At 39.5% G+C, this 21,239-nt stretch overlaps 1 protein-coding gene across 2 annotated transcripts in view; it reads left to right on the top strand.

The window, feature by feature from the left end:
- LOC132397247 (nucleobindin-2-like) overlaps window positions 1–20,892 on the top strand; it is a 56,847-nt gene extending 35,955 nt beyond the window's left edge. For both annotated transcript variants that reach the window (XM_059975728.1, XM_059975727.1), the window contains exons 9-13: window positions 11,707–11,799; window positions 13,279–13,368; window positions 16,402–16,572; window positions 16,930–17,014; window positions 18,042–20,892. In XM_059975728.1, coding sequence (XP_059831711.1) covers window positions 11,707–11,799; window positions 13,279–13,368; window positions 16,402–16,572; window positions 16,930–17,014; window positions 18,042–18,130 — 528 coding nt within the window. In that variant the 3' untranslated portion in view covers window positions 18,131–20,892. The remainder of the gene's footprint in view (window positions 1–11,706; window positions 11,800–13,278; window positions 13,369–16,401; window positions 16,573–16,929; window positions 17,015–18,041) is intronic.
- Window positions 20,893–21,239: the final 347 nt, after the last annotated feature.

The following is a 21,239-nucleotide window of genomic DNA, read 5'->3' as shown; positions in this document are numbered from 1 at the left end:
GTGTTGATAAACTGGAGTGATTTAGCTTTTGCCAGTTGGTTCAGGAATACAGTGGTTGGAGAGGAATAGCTGTTCTGGAAGCTGATGGTGTGGGTCTTCAGGTTTTTGTACCTCTTCACCACCAGTAGCTGCAAAACTGCATGGGCTGAATTGTGGTTATCTTTCATGATCAGTGTTGCTGCCTTTAGGCAGTGCCTCTTTCAGTTGTTATCTGTGGGGGGTGGGTGAGAGGGTAGTGGGGATGTGCCTGTGATATGCTGGGCAGAATCCACTTCCTTCTGCAGCTTCTTGCATTCCTGTGCAATTGAATTGCTGTACCAGCCCATGATGCAACTACACAGGATACTTTCAGCAGTACATCTGCAGAAGTTTGTCAGTGTTCAATGCTGAGCTGAATCTTCATCAGCTCCTAAGGAAGTAAAGACACTGGCTTGCTTTCCTTATGATGGCATTTATGTGCTGGGCCCAGGACAGATCATCTGATATATTAACACCCAGGAGTTTAAAGCTGTTGACTTTCCACAACTAATACCCAAATGTAGATTAAAGTCAACAATCAGCACTTCAGTTTTGCTGAAGTTGAGTGAGAGGTTGTCTTTGCCATACCACTCAACCAGGTGGTCTATCTCACCTGTGATTTGTCTAAGCATTGTAGAAACATCAGTAAATTTGAAAATCACATTGAAGCTACGTTTGTGTGTATAGTGAGTAGAGCAAGGGGCTAAACACACAGCCTGGAACTACATGTGTTGGTGGTCAACAAGCAGATCTGATTCAGGAGTATTATCAGTGACATACGTTGTGAAATTTGTTGTTTTGTTGTAACAGTACAGTTGCAGTACAGACCTAGGAATCTCTGAGTTAGAGTAAATAGTGTAAAAGAGGAAGAGCAAGGTAGTGTTCAGTCAGAAATCTGAGGTGAAACAGCTGTTCCTAAAGCATTGAGGGGTCTTCAGGCTCCTGTAGCTCCTCCATGATGGTGGTGATGAGAATAGGGCATGTGCCGGATGGTGAGAGTCTGTAATGATGGTGTAGCAGTTACTTGAAAACACAGAGCGAGGGACTCGGTACTGAACTCCCAAATAACTGAGTTCCAAGTTGAAAAGCAAGTGCTATGTTCAATCCTTTATTACAAAACCAGCAAAAACTAACAATATTATAAAAACATTAGAAACGAGCATACTAAAATTAGTGAAATAACAAAATAGGTGGAATAAGGGTAATTAGCATTCAACAAAAAAAAATCCTGGCTCACTCTCTCTCAACTAAACTGAACAACCTAACCAGGACAAAGCATGATTGTGTGACTATACTCATTTGTTTCTACAACTCCCCAAAGTAACACGTAATATAATACAGACAGGAAATAGATACATAGCTCCTACATCATAGTCCCTAATTATTAAACTATAATAATTACAACTACATACAATGCTACCAAAATGGGAGACAGGAAGTCTTCAAGGATAAACATTTTAACTTTTATGTAAATGTTTCTTTCTTCTTCCAGCCAAGTGGTGTAACAGTCATCTAGGCCAGAGGTTACCAGCATTTAGCCCAGTACAGAGTGACCTTTACCACCACTCTCTGTCAAGTCAAAATCTAGAGCTGTAACACTTCAAACCTCTGCCTCCTGTAGAAGACAGATCTTGGTTATAGGCCTGTCCAGACAGCTGGTTTTGGTCTGAATGAGTACCTGCTGAACAAATCCTCTTCTGTCTGCAAAGACTTGGGTGACTACTCCCACAATCCATGAGTTTTGAGGCGCTGTGTTATCAATTATAAGCACAGTGCCTCCTGGTAGGGAATTGCGTTTTATATGTGACCATTTCTGATGTTCCTGTAACAGCAGTAAGTGCTTCCTGATCCACCATTTCCAAAGCAAGTTTGTTAAGTATTAGACCTGTTTCCATCTATGATGAACAAAAAAGGCTTTCTTTTGTAACTCTGTTGGTGGTAAGGATGGTGAGGTCTTCAGAAGCAACAGATAGTTTGATGATAGTGCTTCCAAATTATTGCGATCGGTGGATGCTTTAGTAGTTGGACGTTCACAGATAATAGGCTGTAATTCACAAGGGACTATGTGGAACCCCTCTTCATCAAGATTCTGTACCTTTGGTGGAATTGAGAACCTGTATTGCTGACTTAATTAATCTTTCCCATATTCCTGCATGATGTGAACCAACCAGCAGTTAAAATCCACTTAACTCCTTTCTGAAGACGGACATCAGTGATCTGTGAATAGTTCCGCTTCTCAATGACTCCTCTCAACTTGCAGTTGGTTCCAACAAAGTTTGTCGCATATTCAGAGCACTGCGCAAGCCTGTCTTTGTCTTGTGTAAAACATTGAAGTGCATTACAAAGGAATCTGTCCAAGGAAGATGCCACCTCAATGTAAATAGTTCATGTAACTAGACAGATAGATATGACACCATACCTCATCATTATACTCCTTCCAGTGGTCCATTTACAGTCCACCCCAACGTTGTTCTAATTGCATAATGTCCATATTGACACTGCAAATCACTTGCAATGGCTCCAATGCTTTACACACATTTGCCCCTATCAGCAGCTCAATTTCCAAATCAATCTGTGGCAAATGGATATATCTGGGGTGAGACCATTCCTGGAGTTCTCTCCTGTCATGGAATATTCAGTCTGTAGTCAGGCATACTTCCCTGTGTATAGATGTTGGGTAGTTCACAATAGTTTTCAACATCTAAGTCCGCCTCTTCCAATCCTGAAACAATATAGCTCACAACCTTTCTCTTGACCCATCATGCACATGAGAATGTGTGCTCTTTTTTCCTGTGAGGTTGAGCTTGTTCATGAGGCCCACTATGCAGAACATTGTTGTACTTCCTTGATCCTGGAAAGCATAAGTAACCACTGTCTTGTTACCTTTCTCAGACTTGATTTGTACTGGAATTATGGGAAGTTTACAGTTCTGATCATTGGAATCCAGGACGTTACTCTGCTGTGTCTGATTCTTTCAGGGCTTGCTTTGATTCTGCACCTTTCATTTGAGTGACGCTTGCCACTGCATACCTTGCATGAAAGATGCTTCCTACAATCCTTGCTGATGTCCCCTGTGCACAACAGCCACAGCAGACACCATTTTCCTTTAGGAAGGCAAGTTTCTCACTATGGGGGTTTTTCTCCAGCTGAGGGCACGAATCCAGTGTTCACCTTCGCAGAACATGCGCTTGACGAAACCATTTTCCTTCTGTTAGTTCCATGTTCAATTTTAGCTTTACTTCTCAGTGAAAAACAGTAGTGGCAAAGCTGCTTCCTTCAGCCTTAGAACGAAGCTGTAACTTAATTTTGTTCACACCTTTGCTAATTGCTGGTGATGGAGCATCAGATACTGAGTCTATAGCAATATTTACTTGCCTTTCAATAAAAACCATGTCAGCAAAAGTGGTCTTACAGTTGTGCCTTTCTTGCAGTTTACAGACCACTGTTCTCCATTTATCCCTTAGCATATAGGGTAATTTTTACAACATTTGGCATATTTGCAAGCATGTCCAGCTCACAAGCATACACCACTTCTTTCATCGCATTGCAACCGCCTCTAAGAAAAAATACTGAACTCTTGAGCTTTCATGTCTTCAGATTTGATAGATACCCAAGAAAGAGCCTTTTGCATGTAGGTGGATGCGATTTTCTATTCATTACCAAAATGTTCCTGTTGTAAAGCCTTTTTTAGTGTTATGTCGCAACTGCTGACAAGTTCTCTAGGGTGACCTCTAGTGTAATGTTCAAGGAAATTCAGTCAGTCCTTCAACAATATTTTCAAAGGCCTTCATGAGTGTGTGATACTGCAATGGATCACCATAGAAGGTTTGAATCTCACTTGTAGGCAAAGATGAAATGCATTGTTATTATGCCATGTTACGAATCCCATAACTAGATAACTTACCAGCAAAGATAGAGAGGTCTGTTGAAGTCTGATGTCACTATTTTCAAACGTTTTTATTTATAAAGGGGCACAAAAGTAAGGTTAATGCAAACATTCAGATAATGCACATCACCAATACGCAATCTAAAGCCCGGGTATAGTCATAATCATCATTAATCTCGGCTGTTGTCTAGGGGATAATATTTTTGTCCATTGGAAATCTAAAGAGTCATTCAGAAGTCTTTCGAGGAATTGCTGGGTTTCACGTGTCTTAGAGGGATCGGTGAGAACGAAAAGAAGACTTGCCCGTGTCTTTATGACCACTCTGTTAAAAATCAGGGGAGCGTTGGTTTCCCCGTAGTTAGTTCGAAGTCCTTCTCGGTAGTATCAGCCACCCGCTCCCCAGGCAAAAGGGTTAGGAGCGCACGTGGCGTTGAGTGGCTTTCAGCTCTCCCGGGAGCGTTGAGCGAGCAAGTTCCTCTGGTGCATCGCTAGGGTACTGCCTCCTGCAGTCCGCTTTCATCTTTACTTGCAGAGTTGTAGCTGTCCGTCAAAGTAGGGGGATGCAATCCCCACCCCCACATGGCCCGAGGGTGTTCAGGTTCATGGTAGTTGTCACGTAGCAGGGACTTGCACGTGACACAGGAGCCTCTAAGAACAAATGGTCAAAACCGTTGCATTGTCTCTCACTTCAGAGTCCCGAATTAATTAGCGATCTTGCGATTCTCCGGAAGGAGGGGGCTGCTCCCGCTCCTTCGGCCCCTCAGAGCTGTGGTACCTTCATAACAGCCAATAAATTTGTTATTTCATTTTGCTTCTGCATAATATCAATGATACCATTTTGACCCGTCTTGTCTGAAACGAGTGTTTCTATGCTGTGAGTGAATGATCCCATGAGCCCTTTGAGCTGTTGGATATAGCATTGGTTCAGAGAGCCTCATAAGCGTAAGCTGAGAGTAAACACCCTGAACTACCCCTTGGGGGCGGGGATGTCTTGTTCATTTATCCCAAACAATTGAGGAACAAATTAATCAATATGGACATTAAGTGTTTTTTTTTGTTTTCCTCTGTGCCTTTTCAGTATAGGAACTCACACCACAGGAGTGTCCTGCTGGAGCATTTTTAGCACTTGCAACCCTTTAGCACATGAACTTTAGCCATAGGTGCCTCATTTTCTTCCTGCAACTTAAGTTGCTCCTTCATTTTCTGTAGATGCTCTTTCCTTGTACATAGCCATTCCTTCCTTTCCCCATAGCTGCTCCTCTTGCTCTTGCAGTGCATGTTTGTCCTTCTGTAATCATTGATGTGCGATTAATGCTGCTAAATCAGCCTCTGTTTTACTGTGTGCAGAGGAGGTATTAGAGTCCAAAAATGTTCTTCCTGTAGCAGAGTTCCGAGCACTGACATTTGACATGCTGTCATTCAATTTCACATCATCTTGTGGGTCATCTGTCAAAACGTGCCTTGGAATTTGAGAAACCTCATGTGATGGAAGGGGAGACATCTATTCACTCGTGTTCCTTCCTCCTTATTGAGCAACTCACAATTAACTCTGCTCGCCCACAACATATTTGCAAAATGCACCAGCAATATTCTGTTCAATAAATCTAGGTAACAAACTGTCCGCACATCCACAGCACTTAAACCAGACCAAACTGACAGTGTTCACTTCAAAAGTCAGCAACCAGGACACTATTTAACACTTCAATAAAATAAAGTGACGAACTCTCAGGCAAGCACTATACAATTGAGCAATGGACCACAATGCATGGGTAGCACTGACCATTCAAAACTGTTCAAACCACGAACACACCAGCATGAATCAACTAAAGTTTGCTAATGACCCTACTGCCAACTACTCCTGTTTCGCCAAAGCGCCCGAGGCAATCCTTTGGTGCAGCTACTTTTTTGTTGACAAAATTTAGCAGTTACATGAAAGCATACCAAGACCAGTGAGAGACTAAGCAAGGGAATCGACACTGTAGGACACATTCCAAGCAACAGTTCCAATTCAGGGAAAAAAGTATGTTCGATCCTCCATTACGAAACCAGCAGCAATGATCTTAGAATGATATTAGAATCAAAATTAGCAAAATAATGAAATGGGTAGAATAAAAGTAATTAGCGATTAGGCAAAAAAAAAATCACCCCAGCTCATTCCCTCTCAATTAAACTAATTAGGACAAAGCGTGAATGTGTGATTATGCTTCTACAAATGACTAACCCGGAATAAACACGCAACACATAGTACAATACAGACAGTTGTTGATGGAGACTCCAATGTGCAGGATATGATGTAAACATCTGGAATGCTCCCAGTGTATATCTGTCGAGCTTTTGGTGCCATGCCGTATCTCCTCAGACTCCTGATGAAGTATAGTTTTACCATGTCTTCAAGTTACCAATTCTCACTGATTGCGGTCTGTGGATAAGGAAGTCAAGTATGCAGATCCTGAAGCTTGATGATGAGTTTGAATGGGATAATTGTGTTGAATGCTGTGGTTGAAGATGCATTCAGGTGGTCCAGAGCAGAGTGAAAATCCAGAAAATTGAATTGCACGTGTTGCAAGAAATGCATTCTTCTCTGCTGAGAAAACTCTGCTTTTCATTATTGGTTCACTCAGTGACTTTGTGTTTCTTATATGAACTCTTATTTTTCTCATCTCTTTCTAATATGAATAAAGCCCGCGTTGCTTTAATTTTAACATGATGAAGGGTTCTCAAGTCATTGGAGTCATAGGGAAGTACAGCATAGAAACAGGGCCTTTGGCCCATCTAGTCAATGCCAAAACCATTTAAGTTGTCTATTCCCATCAACCTGCTCTGGGACTGTGGCACTCCATATCCGTACTATCCAAATAGCTATACAAACTTCTCTTAAATGTTGAAATTGAGCTCCTATGCACCACTTGTGCTGGCAGCTCATTCCACAATCTCACGACCCACTGAGTGAAGAAGCGTCCCCTGATGTTCCCCTTAAACTTTTCACCTTTCACTCTTGACCTCTGGTTGTAGTCCCACACAACTGCAGTGGGAAAAAGCCTATTTGCATATACCCTATGTATACTTCTATCAAATCTCCTCTCAAACTACTACACTCTAAGAATACAGTCCTAATCTAGTCACTCTGTCCTTATAACTCAAGTCCTACAGACCCGGCATCATCCTTGTAGATTTTCTCTGTACTCTTTTAATCTTATTTACATTTTACCTGTAGGTAATTGACCAGAACTGCATACATTAGGCTCATGAACGTATTATCAAACTTCGACATAACATCCGATCTTCTGTACTCAATACATTGATTTATGAAGGTCATTGTGCCAAAAGCTTTCTTCTGGGGAGGGTATAGTTACCATCCTCAGGGTGAAAACTAAACAAGGTGAAGCAGCTTTTAGTTGCTATGCCCCACATATCTAGAATAACCTTCCAGATTACCTGAAGTCTGCCCCGACTTTAAGCTCTTTTAAATTGAGGCTTAAAACTTTTCTTTTTGCTGTAGCTTTTTATTAGAATCTCCTACACTGTAACTTTTTCTATTTTATTTTTGTGATTTTTATTCACTTTATATTGTTTGAGTTTTGATTCTTGTTTTATGTGCATCACTTTGAACAGCCTTGTGTTTGAACAGTGCTATACATATAAATTTGCCTTGTGTATATATATACACAAAGTGGCATCACAGACCTGATTAGGTCATATATATATATATATATATATGACCTAATCAGGTCTGTGATGCCACTTTCAACAAATTATGGACCTGTATTCCCGGTTCCCTTTGTTCTACCACTCTCCTCAGTGCCTTATTGTTCATGTGTAAGGCTCGCCCTGACTGATCCTACAGAGTGCAAAACCTCGCACTTGTCTGCTTATCAAGGGGTCTAGTCAATTCTGGGTGTCCCCTCCTCACACAGAGAGTGGTGGGTGAGTGGAATGCACTGCCAGCGAAGGTAGTAGAGGCGGATACAACAGAGACTTTAAAGAGACTCTTACATAGGTACATCGAGCTTAGAAATATAGAGGTTTATGTGTTAGGGAAATTCTAAGCAGCTTCGAGAGTAGGTTACATGGTCGGCTTGACATTCTGGGCTGAGGGGCCTATGATATGCTATAGATTTCTGTGTTGCTATGACATTTTTAAGCCCATTTTTCCAGCTGATGCTGATCCCTCTGCAAGCTGTGAAAGACTTCTTCACTGTCCACTACACCCCCAATCTGCTGTCATCCACAAATTTGCTGATCTAGTTAACCACATCATCATCCAGGTTGTTGATACAGATGATAAACCACAAAGGATCAAGCAACGATCCCTGCGGCACGCCACTAGTCACAGGCCTCCAGTTAGAGAGGCCGTCCTCTCTGGTTTTTCCCACAAAGCTAATGTCTAATTCAATCTACTGTCTCATCCTCAATGCCAAGCGACTAAACCTTCTTGACCAGACTCCCATGTGGGACCTTGTCAAATGCCTTACTAAAGTCCATGTAGACAACATCCATCGCCTTGCCATCATCCACTTTCCTAGTAACATCTTCGAAAAACTCTATTAGATTGGTTAGATATGACCTACCATGCAAGAAGCAATGTCTACTGTCTTTAATCAGTTCATATCTATCCAAATACTTGTATATCTGGCCCTTTAGATTACCTGCCAATAATTTTCTCACAAATAATTTTCCTGGTTTCGGTTCAGATCTGTATTTAAACAGCGGAACAACACTGGCTATTCTCCGATCTTCTGGTACCTCTCCTGTTGCTAAGGATGTTTTATATACCACTGCTAGGGCCCCAGCAATTTCTGCACTTGCCTCCTGTAGGGTCCAGGGGTACACCTTGTCAGGCCCTGGGGATTAGCCACCCTGATTTGCCAGGGTAGCAGATACCACTTTCTTTGTAATCTGTACAAGGTCAATGAAGTTGTTGCTGCTTTGCCTCACTTCTGTAGACTGCGTATGCGTCCTCAAGTAAATACAGATGCAAAGCATACATTTTGGATTTGCCTCAACAGTTTTTGGCTCCACACATGGATTACTGTTCTGGTCTTCCAGAGAACCAGTTTTGTCCCTTGCAATCCTTTTGCTCTTATCTTCTCCTTGTCTGTTAGGGCAACCTCATGCCTTTTAGCTCTCCTGTTTTTCTTTTCAAGTGTTTTGCATTTCTTGTACTTCATATACAACTCATTTGTTCCTACTTGCCTTTCCCTGCTATGCATCTCCTTTTTTCCCCTCTTAACCTAGGCTTCAGTATCTCTTGAAAACTATGTTCCCTACACTTGTTATCTTTACCCTTTTTATTCTGACAGACACATACAAGCTTTGTACTCTCAACACTTCATTTTTGAAGACCTCCCACTTTCCAAGTACATCTTTGCCAGGAAAGTGTGTCCCAATCCACACTTGCCAGTTCATTTCTGATACCATCAAAACCGGCCATTCTCCAATTTAGAATTTCAACCTGTGGATCAGACCTATATTCTTGCATATTTACTTTGAAGCTAATGGCATTGTGACTACTTGATGCAAAGTGTTCCCCTACACAAATTTCTGTCACCTGCCCTGTCTCATTCCCTAATAGTAGATGCAGTATTACATGCTCTCATTGGAACTTCAATATACTGATGAAGGAAACTTCCCCCAAACACACTTGACAAACTCTGTCCCATTTAGTCCTTTTACTGTATGGGATTCCCAGTCAATATGCGGAAAGTCAGAATCAACTACTATAACAACTTTGTGTTTCTTGCAACAGGTTGTGATTTCTTCACTAATTTGTTCCTCTAAATCCCTAGGACTGTTGGGTGGACTGTAGTGTACCCCCATTAATGTAGTCAAACCTTTCTCGTTTCTCAGTTCCACCCATGACACATCACTAGATGAGCTCTCCAGTCTGTCCTGACGGAGCACTGCCGTGACATTTTCCCTGACTAGTAATGGCACCTCTCCTCCCCTAATCCCTCCAGCTTTGTCACGTCTAAAACAACGGAACCTTGGAATATTGAGCTGCCAGTCCTGCTCCTCCCGCAACCAAGTCTCACTTAATGGCTACATCGTCATGATTCCAGGTGTTGATCCAGGCCCTGAGCAAACCTGCCTTTCCTACCGTACCTCTTGCATTGAAATATAAGCAGCTCAAGACAATAGTCACACCATGCTCAACTTTCTGGTTACTTTCTTTGTCTGAGATCTTGCCAACACCTGCTGCCACAACCTCTCCACCATCTGTTCTGGCACTCTGGTTCCCGTTCCCCTGCAACTCTAGTTTAAACCCTACTGTGCAGCCTAAAGAAACCTTCCTGCTATGAAATTAGCCCCCCTCCAGTTAAGCTGGCAACTGTCCCTTCTTCCCTAGAAGAGAGCCCAATGATCTAAAAATCCTATTCTCTCTCTCCTATACCAACTGCTTAGCCATGTGTTAAATTCATAATCTTCCTAGTTCTAGCCACGCTAGTATTTGGCACAGGTAGCTATCCTGAGATTACAACCCTGGAGCTTCTTTCCCTTTAACTTAGCACCGAACTCCCTACCCAGAACCTCGTCACTCATTCTACCCATGTCATTGGTACCTACTTGGACCACGATCTCTGGCTGTTCACCCTCCCACATAAGAATGCTGAGGACCTGATCAGTGGACCTGATTGAGATCCCCTCCTCTCAAACTTCTGTTGTCTGGATTGGTCGCTAGTCAGAGTGTACTCATGTACACTGCTGTGATCCGACATTGCCTTTCTCTGCTTGACCAGTGGACCTGATTGAAATCGTCTCCTCTCAAACTTATGTTGTTCAGATTGATCACTTGTCGGAGCTCAACTGCAGTCAATGGCAGGAGTTATCTATTTCTTTGCCCCTTTCTCTATGCTTTATCCCATCTGTTTTTCTCCATCCTCACACCTTAGTCAAAACCTAGGTTTTGACTAACCCTATGTTATGCAATTTGAAAAAAATCAGCAGAGCACCAGTATTATCTGTGTGATAGATGACATGGTGTCCAGGTAGAATCAAAACTGACTCAGCTAAATGTATAAATACCAATTATGCACTGAAATTCATTAATATGAGTAACTTTTAAATTGATTTGTGAATACTGTAATGAATTAAAAAAAACATGATTATTAAACCTCAGCTGTTTCTTTCCAGTCTAGTCGCAGGACCACACCCCTCTGGCCAACTGCTCACTCCCAGTATTCTGAATTAAAAGCTGGTGCAGGGTATAATCTTGGTATATGGCCATTTTTTTGCCCCTCATTATTTGTCCAGATTCTTTTCTGTAGATGTATACAGGATTTCTCTGTATTTTAAAGGGTATTTTTAGTTTAATTTTTTTCTTCCTGACTTGGAGTCCATGGAAGTTTCTTTTAAAAAGAAACTATCTGTTAGCCACTTGGCCAGCCTGCTGCCATTACTCAGAACCAGAGGTTAGTTGCAGATAGCAGGAGACTTAATGCAACATCAGAAGATGAGAAATCCATAATTCTGAGCTTGTTCAATAGTTATGTGTGCATTGAGTGCTCTCCCTTTCTGAAGTCCAAATGAGCAATTTGCTGTCTGGTATCATTTGTGAACTTTTCCAACTTGCCTTCCTATCTTTTGCTGTGTTTCTTCAGGTTCCCTAGTTTTAAGCACTCCATTGCACTTATAAGGATAAAATTCAAAACACTTGGCAACTGGAGAATTAAAAAAAAATTCAATGCCTGAGCACTCTACAACAAAAAAAACGCTATGATTTTTCTTGAAGGTGCTGAAATGTTGGTTCTGCTAAGGGCCACAATTAAAAATGCTTCTCTCTTGTTTTATTTTGAAAAATGCAGCTGGAGAAGATTTATGATCCTAACAATGCAGAAGATGATATGGTGGAAATGGAAGAAGAACGACTAAGGATGAGAGAACATGTTATGACAGAGGTACAGGATAAGTACACAAATAGTGTTGTATAGTCTCTTTGAGCTTACTTTAAAGAAATGTAAGGGACATATCTGATGCTAATTGTGAAATTAAATGTGATTTATTATTTTCAATATTACAAAATTGATAAATGGAGTCTGATCTTGTTCAAATGGTTTGGAGTTTTTTTGATTAATTTAAAATAAAAACAACACACACAAAATGCTGGTGGAACACAGCAGGTCAGGCAGCACCTGGGAAGAAGCACTGTTGACTTTTCGGGCTGAGACCCTTCATCAGGACTAACTCTTATTTTCTTTTAATTTCAATCTCTTGTTATCTCTCCTTTCAGTTAGTCCTGACGAAGGGTCTCAGCCCGAAACATCGACAGTGCTTCTTCGTATAGATGCTGCCTGGCCTGCTGTGTTCCACCAGCATTTTGTGTGTGTTGTTTGAATTTCCAGCAACTGCAGATTTCCTCGTGTTTGTAATTTAAAATAAGATTGTTTTAAATGTAAGCTTGCATTGAAGAAAGCTTTATTATTCAAACTTTTTCCAATACTATTTTGTATTGGTATTTATTTAGCCCTATGCTATATCTCACATGAGTTTAGATCGTTATTCTCTGTGTAAGGAATATCAGCTTAATCTTTCCTCAAAATGGCAATTCTAATTTGTCAATCTACCACTTCCTTGATACTGTGACTACATGTGTGCTAATGGTATACTTAAAATGCCTTCAAATAGGCACAAGGAAGAGTGAACATGAGTTCTTCTGATTAGCTTTATCAACAGCTGTTTGACCCTAATTTGTGTTCCAAACTGTAATGTACATACGATCATCAAGGTTTCTGCTTCAGGCTCTTGTATCTGCCTCTACCTGACTCCTGCTGACACTTGCGTATATCTTTATCCATGCTTTTGTAAGGTCTAGCATTTGCCATTACTTTTACCAGTTCTTTTGCTGCATGTGTCCATCATAAATATAGCACCAATTGTTCACCACTTACTTATGTGGTTTGAGACTGTTTGACTGCATTCCAACCTGGGCTGATTAATTCTGTGCTCAGTGGAGGATATAAGCTCCTGGTCCTCCAAATACTCCAAGGTCATAACTTGGACAATTCCATTTTGTCTCCTGTAATGCATGGTTTTGTTCTCTTAGTATTTTTTTGGGGTCTCTCTGGATTAGTCCTGTTGTCAGAGAGTTTGCCTCATTTTTATTTATGTGCCTTCAACTTTTTAAAATTCATCAGCTTAAAGTTTGGCTTGCTTGTCCTTGTCTATAGGAAAATGGCTTTATCTATTTTAAACACATTCTTTCTATATATATTTTTTAAGTGTTGAGATACCATGCAATTGCCTAGTGTTGGCATGGAAACACTTGGGTGCTGTGTAATGACTCAAACAGCATATTTCACTGTACATGTGGCAAATAAGGTTAATCTTTAAAAATCTGTAATTGCATTGCTCAAAATGCAGCTGTATTTCTTTTTCAGATTGATACAAACAAGGATCGGTTGATTTCAGCTGATGAATTTTTAAGGGCTTCTGAAAAGAAGGAATTTGCAGAAGCAGACCCTTGGGAGGTGAGTGGCACCGTGAGATAAATGGCAGAGGATCTTCTGTGCAAAGTCTCCAACTCAGTGCTGTTAGGGATATACAGTATTTACGACTACAATTTATGTAATACATCTCAGTCGTGGTGAGGTATGCAGCATGAGATTATTACAGTGTATTTTTCATTCCTGGAATCAATTAAGTATTTCAGTAGTTGACACGTTTTCTGTAAAATTATATTTAAGCTTTCAATTAGTTTTCATTTTCTCTTTGTGCTTTTTGCTGGTGAAGGGGTATTATTGGAAGGACAATGTGGAGGTGTATGGTTTAATTATCTGACTTTTTAAACTCTGGAGATGGAGCAAGTCAGAATAAAGATTTGCATTTATTGCCACCTATTAATCCATGTTACCTTGTTATTTCTAATATACCAGCAATTACAGTACTGCGCAAAAGTCTTAAGTACTCTGGATTTTTAAAATTTAAATTTTGTTTTGGATGTTTAGTTTTTGTCTCTGCATTACTGTCAGTATAAAGAATAAATTTCAGATCTCCAAACATTTATATTCAAAACAAAATGTTAGAGAAATGTTTGTATTTCATTAAAGAAAGTAATATCTTAAGTAATAGATAACTTTCCAAATAAAAACTTGATGACTTTCTGGGTATAGAGCCAGTGCATGATTAATCAAAGAAAAACTAACAGGATGCTAATGATCAATGATATTATATGAACTAAATTGAATGAACTAAACTGATGAACTGAAACAGAAATGGGTGCAGAAGAAATCAAACTGGGTGAAGAAGAACCAAACTAAGAGGTGAGGTTGTGGCAGATGTGACAGTTTAACCTTCAAATCATCTACCGCCATGGCAAGAGTGAGCACAGCAACAAGACACAAGGTGTTCATTTGGCATCAGCAAGGCCTTTCCCAAGCAGAAATTTCATGGCAGACTGGAGTTTTAAAATGTGCTGTTCAAGATCATCTGAGAAAGCATGAAGAAACGTGCAAGGTTGAGGACCAGAAATACAGTGGTTGGCCATGGAAGCTGAGTGCAGTAGAGGAGAGATGTATATCAAACTGATGTCCCTTCTAAATTGGAAGAAGTCCGGCACTACTATCAGCTCTTAACTCTCAGAAACCACTGGAACCCAAGTACACCCCTTTACAGTCCAGAGAAATTTTGTCAGAAGTGGTCTTCGTGGAAGAATTGCTGCCAAAAAGCTATTCCTCCAAAGTGGAGACAAAGCCAAGAGACTCACTTATGCACATGGCAGCGAGTGCTCTGGACTGACAAGTCAAAATCGGAAATCTGAAACAGAAGGTAGTTTGCCCGTAGAAGAGCTGGAGAGAACTACATGGATGAGCGTCTTCATCCAACAGTGAAGCAGAGTGGAGGTTCTGTGCAGATTTGGGACTACATTTCTGCAAATGGGGTTGGTGATCTGGTCAAAATGAATGGAATCCTCAATGCTGATAAGTACAAACAGATTCTCATTCATCATTCAATACCGTCAGATCAGTCCTAGCTTCTTCTTCAGCAGAACAATGAGCCAAACACACAACCATGGTTCTGAAGAACTATCTTCAGTGAAAAGAAGAACAGGGAGTTCCACAACAGAATCGTGATCTCAACATCATCTTTGGATTACCTGAAGCGAGACAACTGAAGTCTGTCAAAAAACTGTGGCAAGTTCTCCAAGATACTTGGAACAAACTTCCAGATGATTTTCTTGCAAAACTGCACAGCAGTGTACTTAAGAGAATTGAAGCTTTAAGGGCAAAGGGTGGTCACACCAAAGATTGATTTGATTTAGTATTTTTACTGTTCTTTACAGTATTTTTTTCAATATTTAGAAAGTTTTCATTAATTTTGAAAGCATCTTTGCAGAATTTTTTTTACATGTGCCTTTGACTTTTGCACAGTGCTGCTCTTTTGAACTTGGGGCATAATTGGTAATTCTTAGCTCTCTTCCTCTCCCATCAGTTTGAAATACTGACAGGTCAAGGATGCTTGCTAAATTGACTCAGAATCTTTGTCAATCCGCACAGAAAACGGGCCTTTTGGCATAACCATCTAAGGTGGTGGTTGGCCCATATTCCTCTAAATCTTTTCCTATCAATGTACCTGCCTTTTTAAATGTGTGAATGAAGCAGCTTCAGCCACTTCCTCTGATAGCTGCTTCTATGTATAGACCACCATCTAAGTGAAAACGTTGACCCCCAAGTTCCATTATATATTTCCCCCTCACCTTAAACATGCCTTCAAGTTCTTGATTTCTCAACTTGGGGAGGGGTGGGGAGGTAAAGTGTGTGCATTCATCCTATATATGCCCTTCATGATTTTGTACACATCTATGAGATTAACTCTCATTCTCCTTCCCACCAATTAATAAAGTCCGAGCTTGCTCAACTTCTCTCTATAAGTCAGTCCCTCTATTCCTGGTCTCATCTTCATCAGTCCTTTCTTTATCCTTTTAAGCTGAATGGCACATTTCCTATAAATAGTGTAATCAAAGCTGAAAGCAATATTCTAAATGCTACTTCGCCAACATCTTGTACAAAATAACATCCCAGCTTCTTAAACAATGCTTTGACTGATGAAGGCCAGCATGCTGCCTTCTCCATTCTGCCTACCAGTGAGGTCACTTTCTAGGGAATCATGTACTTTTATCCCTACATCCTTCTGTTCTACAGCACACCTCAGGACCCTACCATTCATTGTGAAAATCCTGCCCTGGTTTGACTTCCCAAAAATGTAACACCTTGCATTCACCTGAAGTAAACTCCATTTGCTATTTCTTGGCCTCAGCTGATTGAGATACTGGTGTAATTCTTGATAATCACCTTCATTACCTATGGCTCCACCTACTTTAATGTCAACTGCAGACTTGCTCTGTATGCCTTGTATATTCCCTTCCAAATTGTTGATGTGGATGACAAATCACAATGGACCTACTTCTGACCCTTGAGATACACCACTTGTCACAGGCCTCCAGGACCAAAAGCAAACTTTCACCATTGTGCTTTCTGGTGCCTTTATTGCTTCTTGTCCTGTAGACTCTAGATGATCAGGAGATTTATTCAGAAGATGAGCTGCAAGAGTTTGAGAGGCGACTGATGAAGCAGGAGAATGAACTGAAGATGAAATCAGATGATCTACTAAAGCAGCGAGAGGAGCTACAGCTTCAACAAGATCAGCTCCAGGCTGAGAAGTTAGAACTACAACAGGTACAAACTCTACGTTTTTGAGTTAGAGATTTTCTTTCTATGCTTAACTGCAGCACAAGAAACTGGTAACTATTGCATATTATAGAATTAAATATTCCTCCAAACCCAAAGGAAAGAGCAGAGGCAACACTACTAAACTCATATCAAAGCACATTGTCTAAATATTAAAGGTAGTAAAAATTTCCAGGCCAAGTTTGTACAGATTTCAGTTTGAAAAGCCAGAACAGTTGATGCAAATTAATTACTGGGAGATGGTATGTTAAAACATTATCCGACACCCTGTTAGCTCAATGTACAAAAGAATCGTGTTTTCAGTCTTCTGATTTTTGTTTCCCTTTTTACTATCAAATTCAAAAGGCTGTACAGCAACTGGAACAAAAGAAACAAGCGCAGCAAGCTCATCCTCCAGAAGGACCAAATGGGGAACTTCAGTTTCATCCTGGTTGGTGTTTTGCTGATTCAGACCATTGTTGACTAATGCTTTGCATGATGACATAGCTCAATTCACTTTCATAATCATTCTTGTAGCTATTTGAGTTTATTAAGCTATGCATGATTTTCCTTTGATCTTATTACTAACACCAAATTATTTTAGATTCAAGATTGTTTATTGTAATTCCTTATTGCACGGGTGTAAAGGAGCGTGAAATGATTGTTACTCTGGATCAGATGCAGCATAAAAGACACAATAAGCATAGAGAATGCGAAGAACACAATAACTATAAATGCATAAGATTAGCTTATATACATAGACTGAAAACAACATTAAGTATACTTTAGTAGATCAGTTGTGTTCAGAAACAGCATCACAAGGATGAGACTAAGTATCATGGAAGAGAAAAGTAATTTGCTATTCAGATGCATGAATTATTAATAGTTGGTGCTAAAGTACAAAAATTAAAAAGGCAAAGGGAACATTATTTGGAATTCAAGAGGGATTTTTTTTGCTTCATTTACATGAATCAGGTCAGGGCACCTGTCTTGGGCACAGCAGCCGAGTGAGGAGATACTGCTTTGCCAGGGAATAATGCAGATTTATTTGAAATTTATCAAGGCTTTTGGAGTTATGTGGACAAATTGTCTCAACTTGGCTTGCGTTCATTTGAGTTTGGAATGTTTTCTTGTGACCAATTTGAATTTGTTTGAAATGATAATAGCTTGAATACAGGGACACTGCTTTTTCTGCTGGGGGTGATCAAGATTATGGAGTTACCACTTGAGTTAGACCAAATATGAATTTAAAAACAGGAAGCACTGGAAAAATTTCAAGATTTAATTATTTGTGAAGAAGTTAATATGGCAGAATGTAAAATAAGAATATCGATTTAGTATTATATGTTTTTTTTATTGCTTGTTTGTTGATTTCATAGTCAAGATAGTCTTTAGGACCTATAATGTAAACATAGCATTTTCCTGAAGTGTTAGTTTCTTGTCTCATGTTAGTTGTGCTGAATGTTTATTTCTTACAGGTATGGCGCAAGCTGCCCCTCCAGGTCATCACCCGTCACAAGACCTAAACCAGCCAGCTGCTGATGGACAGGATCAGCCTCATCAATAGCCTTGTGTACAGTATTTGTATTAATGTAGGCATTCTTGGGTCCAAATGATCACGAATCCAATTCAATATTTTCTGCCACTGATTAATCGTGTTAGTTTTATGCTGTGTGAAGACCACTGTTTTGTAAGCATTTTGTTCAAGGTGACTACTGAAAACTCTTGTGCAGATATTTCTCAGAGAAAGGTGGTCTACCTCTGTTGGTGTTTGAGCAGTATTGAACAGAATTTCACATACCCCTCCCACCCCCCCCGGTCTAGTGATCTGACATGAACTTGCAAATCAAAGATATTTAGTTTTGACCAGCTGCGGGGATTTTTAAATTTTGTTACGTGCCTAGTTGTTTATTTTATTGAGAGAATAGGATGGTTCTGTGGGATAGGATTAAAGTTTGTTTATTTCATTTCATTATAGTATATAAATAAGAAATTTGGACCTCTTTTTTTTGAGATTCACAATAGGAGAGATGTTCATTGTGTATGTTAGAAATTGATTTGGAGATTATGGAGAGCAGCCACATTACTAGCCCTATCCTACCCACTCTACTGTGCAGTGGCAGTTGCATTTTTCCAGCTGGAACTCCCCTCTCGGGAATCTTCATTATTGCAGCTATAGAGGCCAAAGCGGATGCATTACTTAACAAACTTGCTGCTATCAAGGTTACTGCAGAATCCTTGCACATGGATCATTAATGTTTTGTTGGGGGATGACCAGACCAAAATTATAGCCGGAATATTTAAATACATGAATTTTCTACTGGGTTTTAATGATCTTGTCACTTGTTCTGTTGATTGATTTCAGAAAATTATAAGAAATAATGCTCAAAATAATGTTCAAAAATGGAATATTTCAGCATTTTTTAAAAAGTACACTCTTAATCAGGTCCGTCAATGCCATCAGTACTCTGTCGTTGTAAAGAGATCTGTAAAAATGTATTCTGAGACCATTTTCTTTCCATGGGATTTCTCAGACTGAATAAGAATGATATGACTTGAAATCAAAACGTTCTGTTAGATTTGTATGAATTACCAAATAGCAGTTACAGATTGTGCCTGCCACCACATCATTAATTTATAAAATACTAATATCTTAAAAAGATAAGTCATTAGTCACAAAGTAATTGTACAAACTGCTCAGTGTTGAATACAGATGTTTTAAATTGTGTTGCCTATATGTGTGAATTTGAAATAATTTTAAATTCTAGCAGTTCATACATATTAAAGGACACCATTATTGATTTTTAAATTATCATTCCAGATAACTGTTTTCTCCAAATTCTATGTATGGTTCTTCTTAAAGCCACATTACTATATATATATATATATAAAATTTTCAGGAATTTTGAATTAAGAATCACTCAATCATTCTCTGATTCTGCTTTTCAAAGCACATAGAATGGTCACTATATGTATGTTAACATTGGTTCATCTGTGTGCAGCAAGGCTTATGCTGTTTGTAAAGACAATGATAATTCCAACCTAGAATTACTTGTCATTATGTGAATATGCAAGTATACAAACATTAAGCACCACGTTTCTTGCATTTTATTATATGTATACTCTTGAATGGATAATGCTGAAGCTATTAAGCATTACAGATTGATGTAAAAAAACACATTTTCAGCCTTCTCTAATTCAAGAAGCTGACAACATTTGTATTGTAAAATAATGGTTGAATTAATTACCTTAATCTTTTTGAAGTTGTACAGTAATGTGGTGCATTGAACTACAAGTGCACTTTACCTTAATCTGGAGAGCATGGATTTGCACAAATTCCTCTTTCAATATGCTGATGTAGCTGTGCTAATCAGAGGTGATATCAGATGGAGTCCAGGTACTCACTCTACTGCTGGGAGAAATTAGAATGAATCTACTCTTGGCGTACTTGTTAGATATTAGCAGAAGCCTTAGAAGCTCAATTTCCTCAGCAGCATTGCTATACAATAGCCAGGACAAAATATTTTTTGTATTTTAAAATTACTATTTGTTATCAAACCATCTTGCATGGTTAGAAGTAATTACTGAAACACCTTAAAGCTGGGAACATTGTGGGTGAGAATTTACAAGTCCTGTGGAAACCTGAGGGATATATAAATTTTACAAAAAGACAATTGAATTCAGAGTTTAGCATCTGTCTATTGAATTGTTTTAGTAGTGTTGACACCACAAAGCTATCCTTACCATAAACACTAGTTGGCGCTGTTTCTGTCCACACTCACTGATGGTAAAAATGCAGAATGCCCTACAGATAGATCCAGAGTGTCGTACTGTGAAAACATGTATCTGCAGCATATTGCATAAGGTTTTCATTGTATTGACATTGTATCTAATCTGAAATGCTTAAGAGTAGGATGTTAAAGCTAGGTCTGAGTTAAGCATCCCAGTATGACACTATTAACCTTAATGAAATGAAATTAATTTAAGTTAAAAGGAAGCAACTGTGACCTGGGGTAGAAATTAATTCATTGTATTGCATATCTGTTGACTCGTTTTATTGTTTGCTTCTTTACCCTGTTCTGCCAAAGAGGACTCTACTATGATATACGTATGAATATTCCATTGAGATACAATTAAGTTCATTGTCTTTGCTCTGGATAGTTCTGTAAACATATTTTAAAACGTGCCACAGTTTTGTTTTTAGTTGAATATTGTACTGGATTCCTTGCAGTGAAATTTTCTTTGAGGAAACATTTTGCTTTTCTGAATTTCTGCAAGTTGGTTTATGAAAGAGATGCATTTAAACATAAAGCAAAGTATTTAACTTCTGTTATGCTTCCATTTTGTTGATGTGAATTAAGAGTTAACCCTTGAGTGTATTGTATGTTGCTCACTCATGCTCACTAGCACTTCAAGGCAAAGTGAAGTCATTCCAGAGCAATGGAGGTAAGTTCTGGAGCCTAACCACATCTAGTTGATGATGTTGATTAACTGAGAACTTGTGGGAAGAAACAGTTACCTAAGCATCATCAGCTCCAATCATAGTAGACTTCAATACACAAGTTCAGGCACCAGAATTGAGATACTTCCAAAAGCAAGCCCCTTTTGGCCCAAATCCTCCATGTCGGCTTTGAGCTAGTCCCGCATGTCCGTGATTGGGCTGTAGCCTTCTAAAG

This window comes from Hypanus sabinus, chromosome 7 (assembly GCF_030144855.1).
Source record: "Hypanus sabinus isolate sHypSab1 chromosome 7, sHypSab1.hap1, whole genome shotgun sequence".
NCBI classification, from domain to species: domain Eukaryota; kingdom Metazoa; phylum Chordata; class Chondrichthyes; order Myliobatiformes; family Dasyatidae; genus Hypanus; species Hypanus sabinus.
The sequence above is the reverse complement of the archived record's forward strand: the minus strand, read 5'-3'. Positions and strand labels throughout refer to the sequence as shown.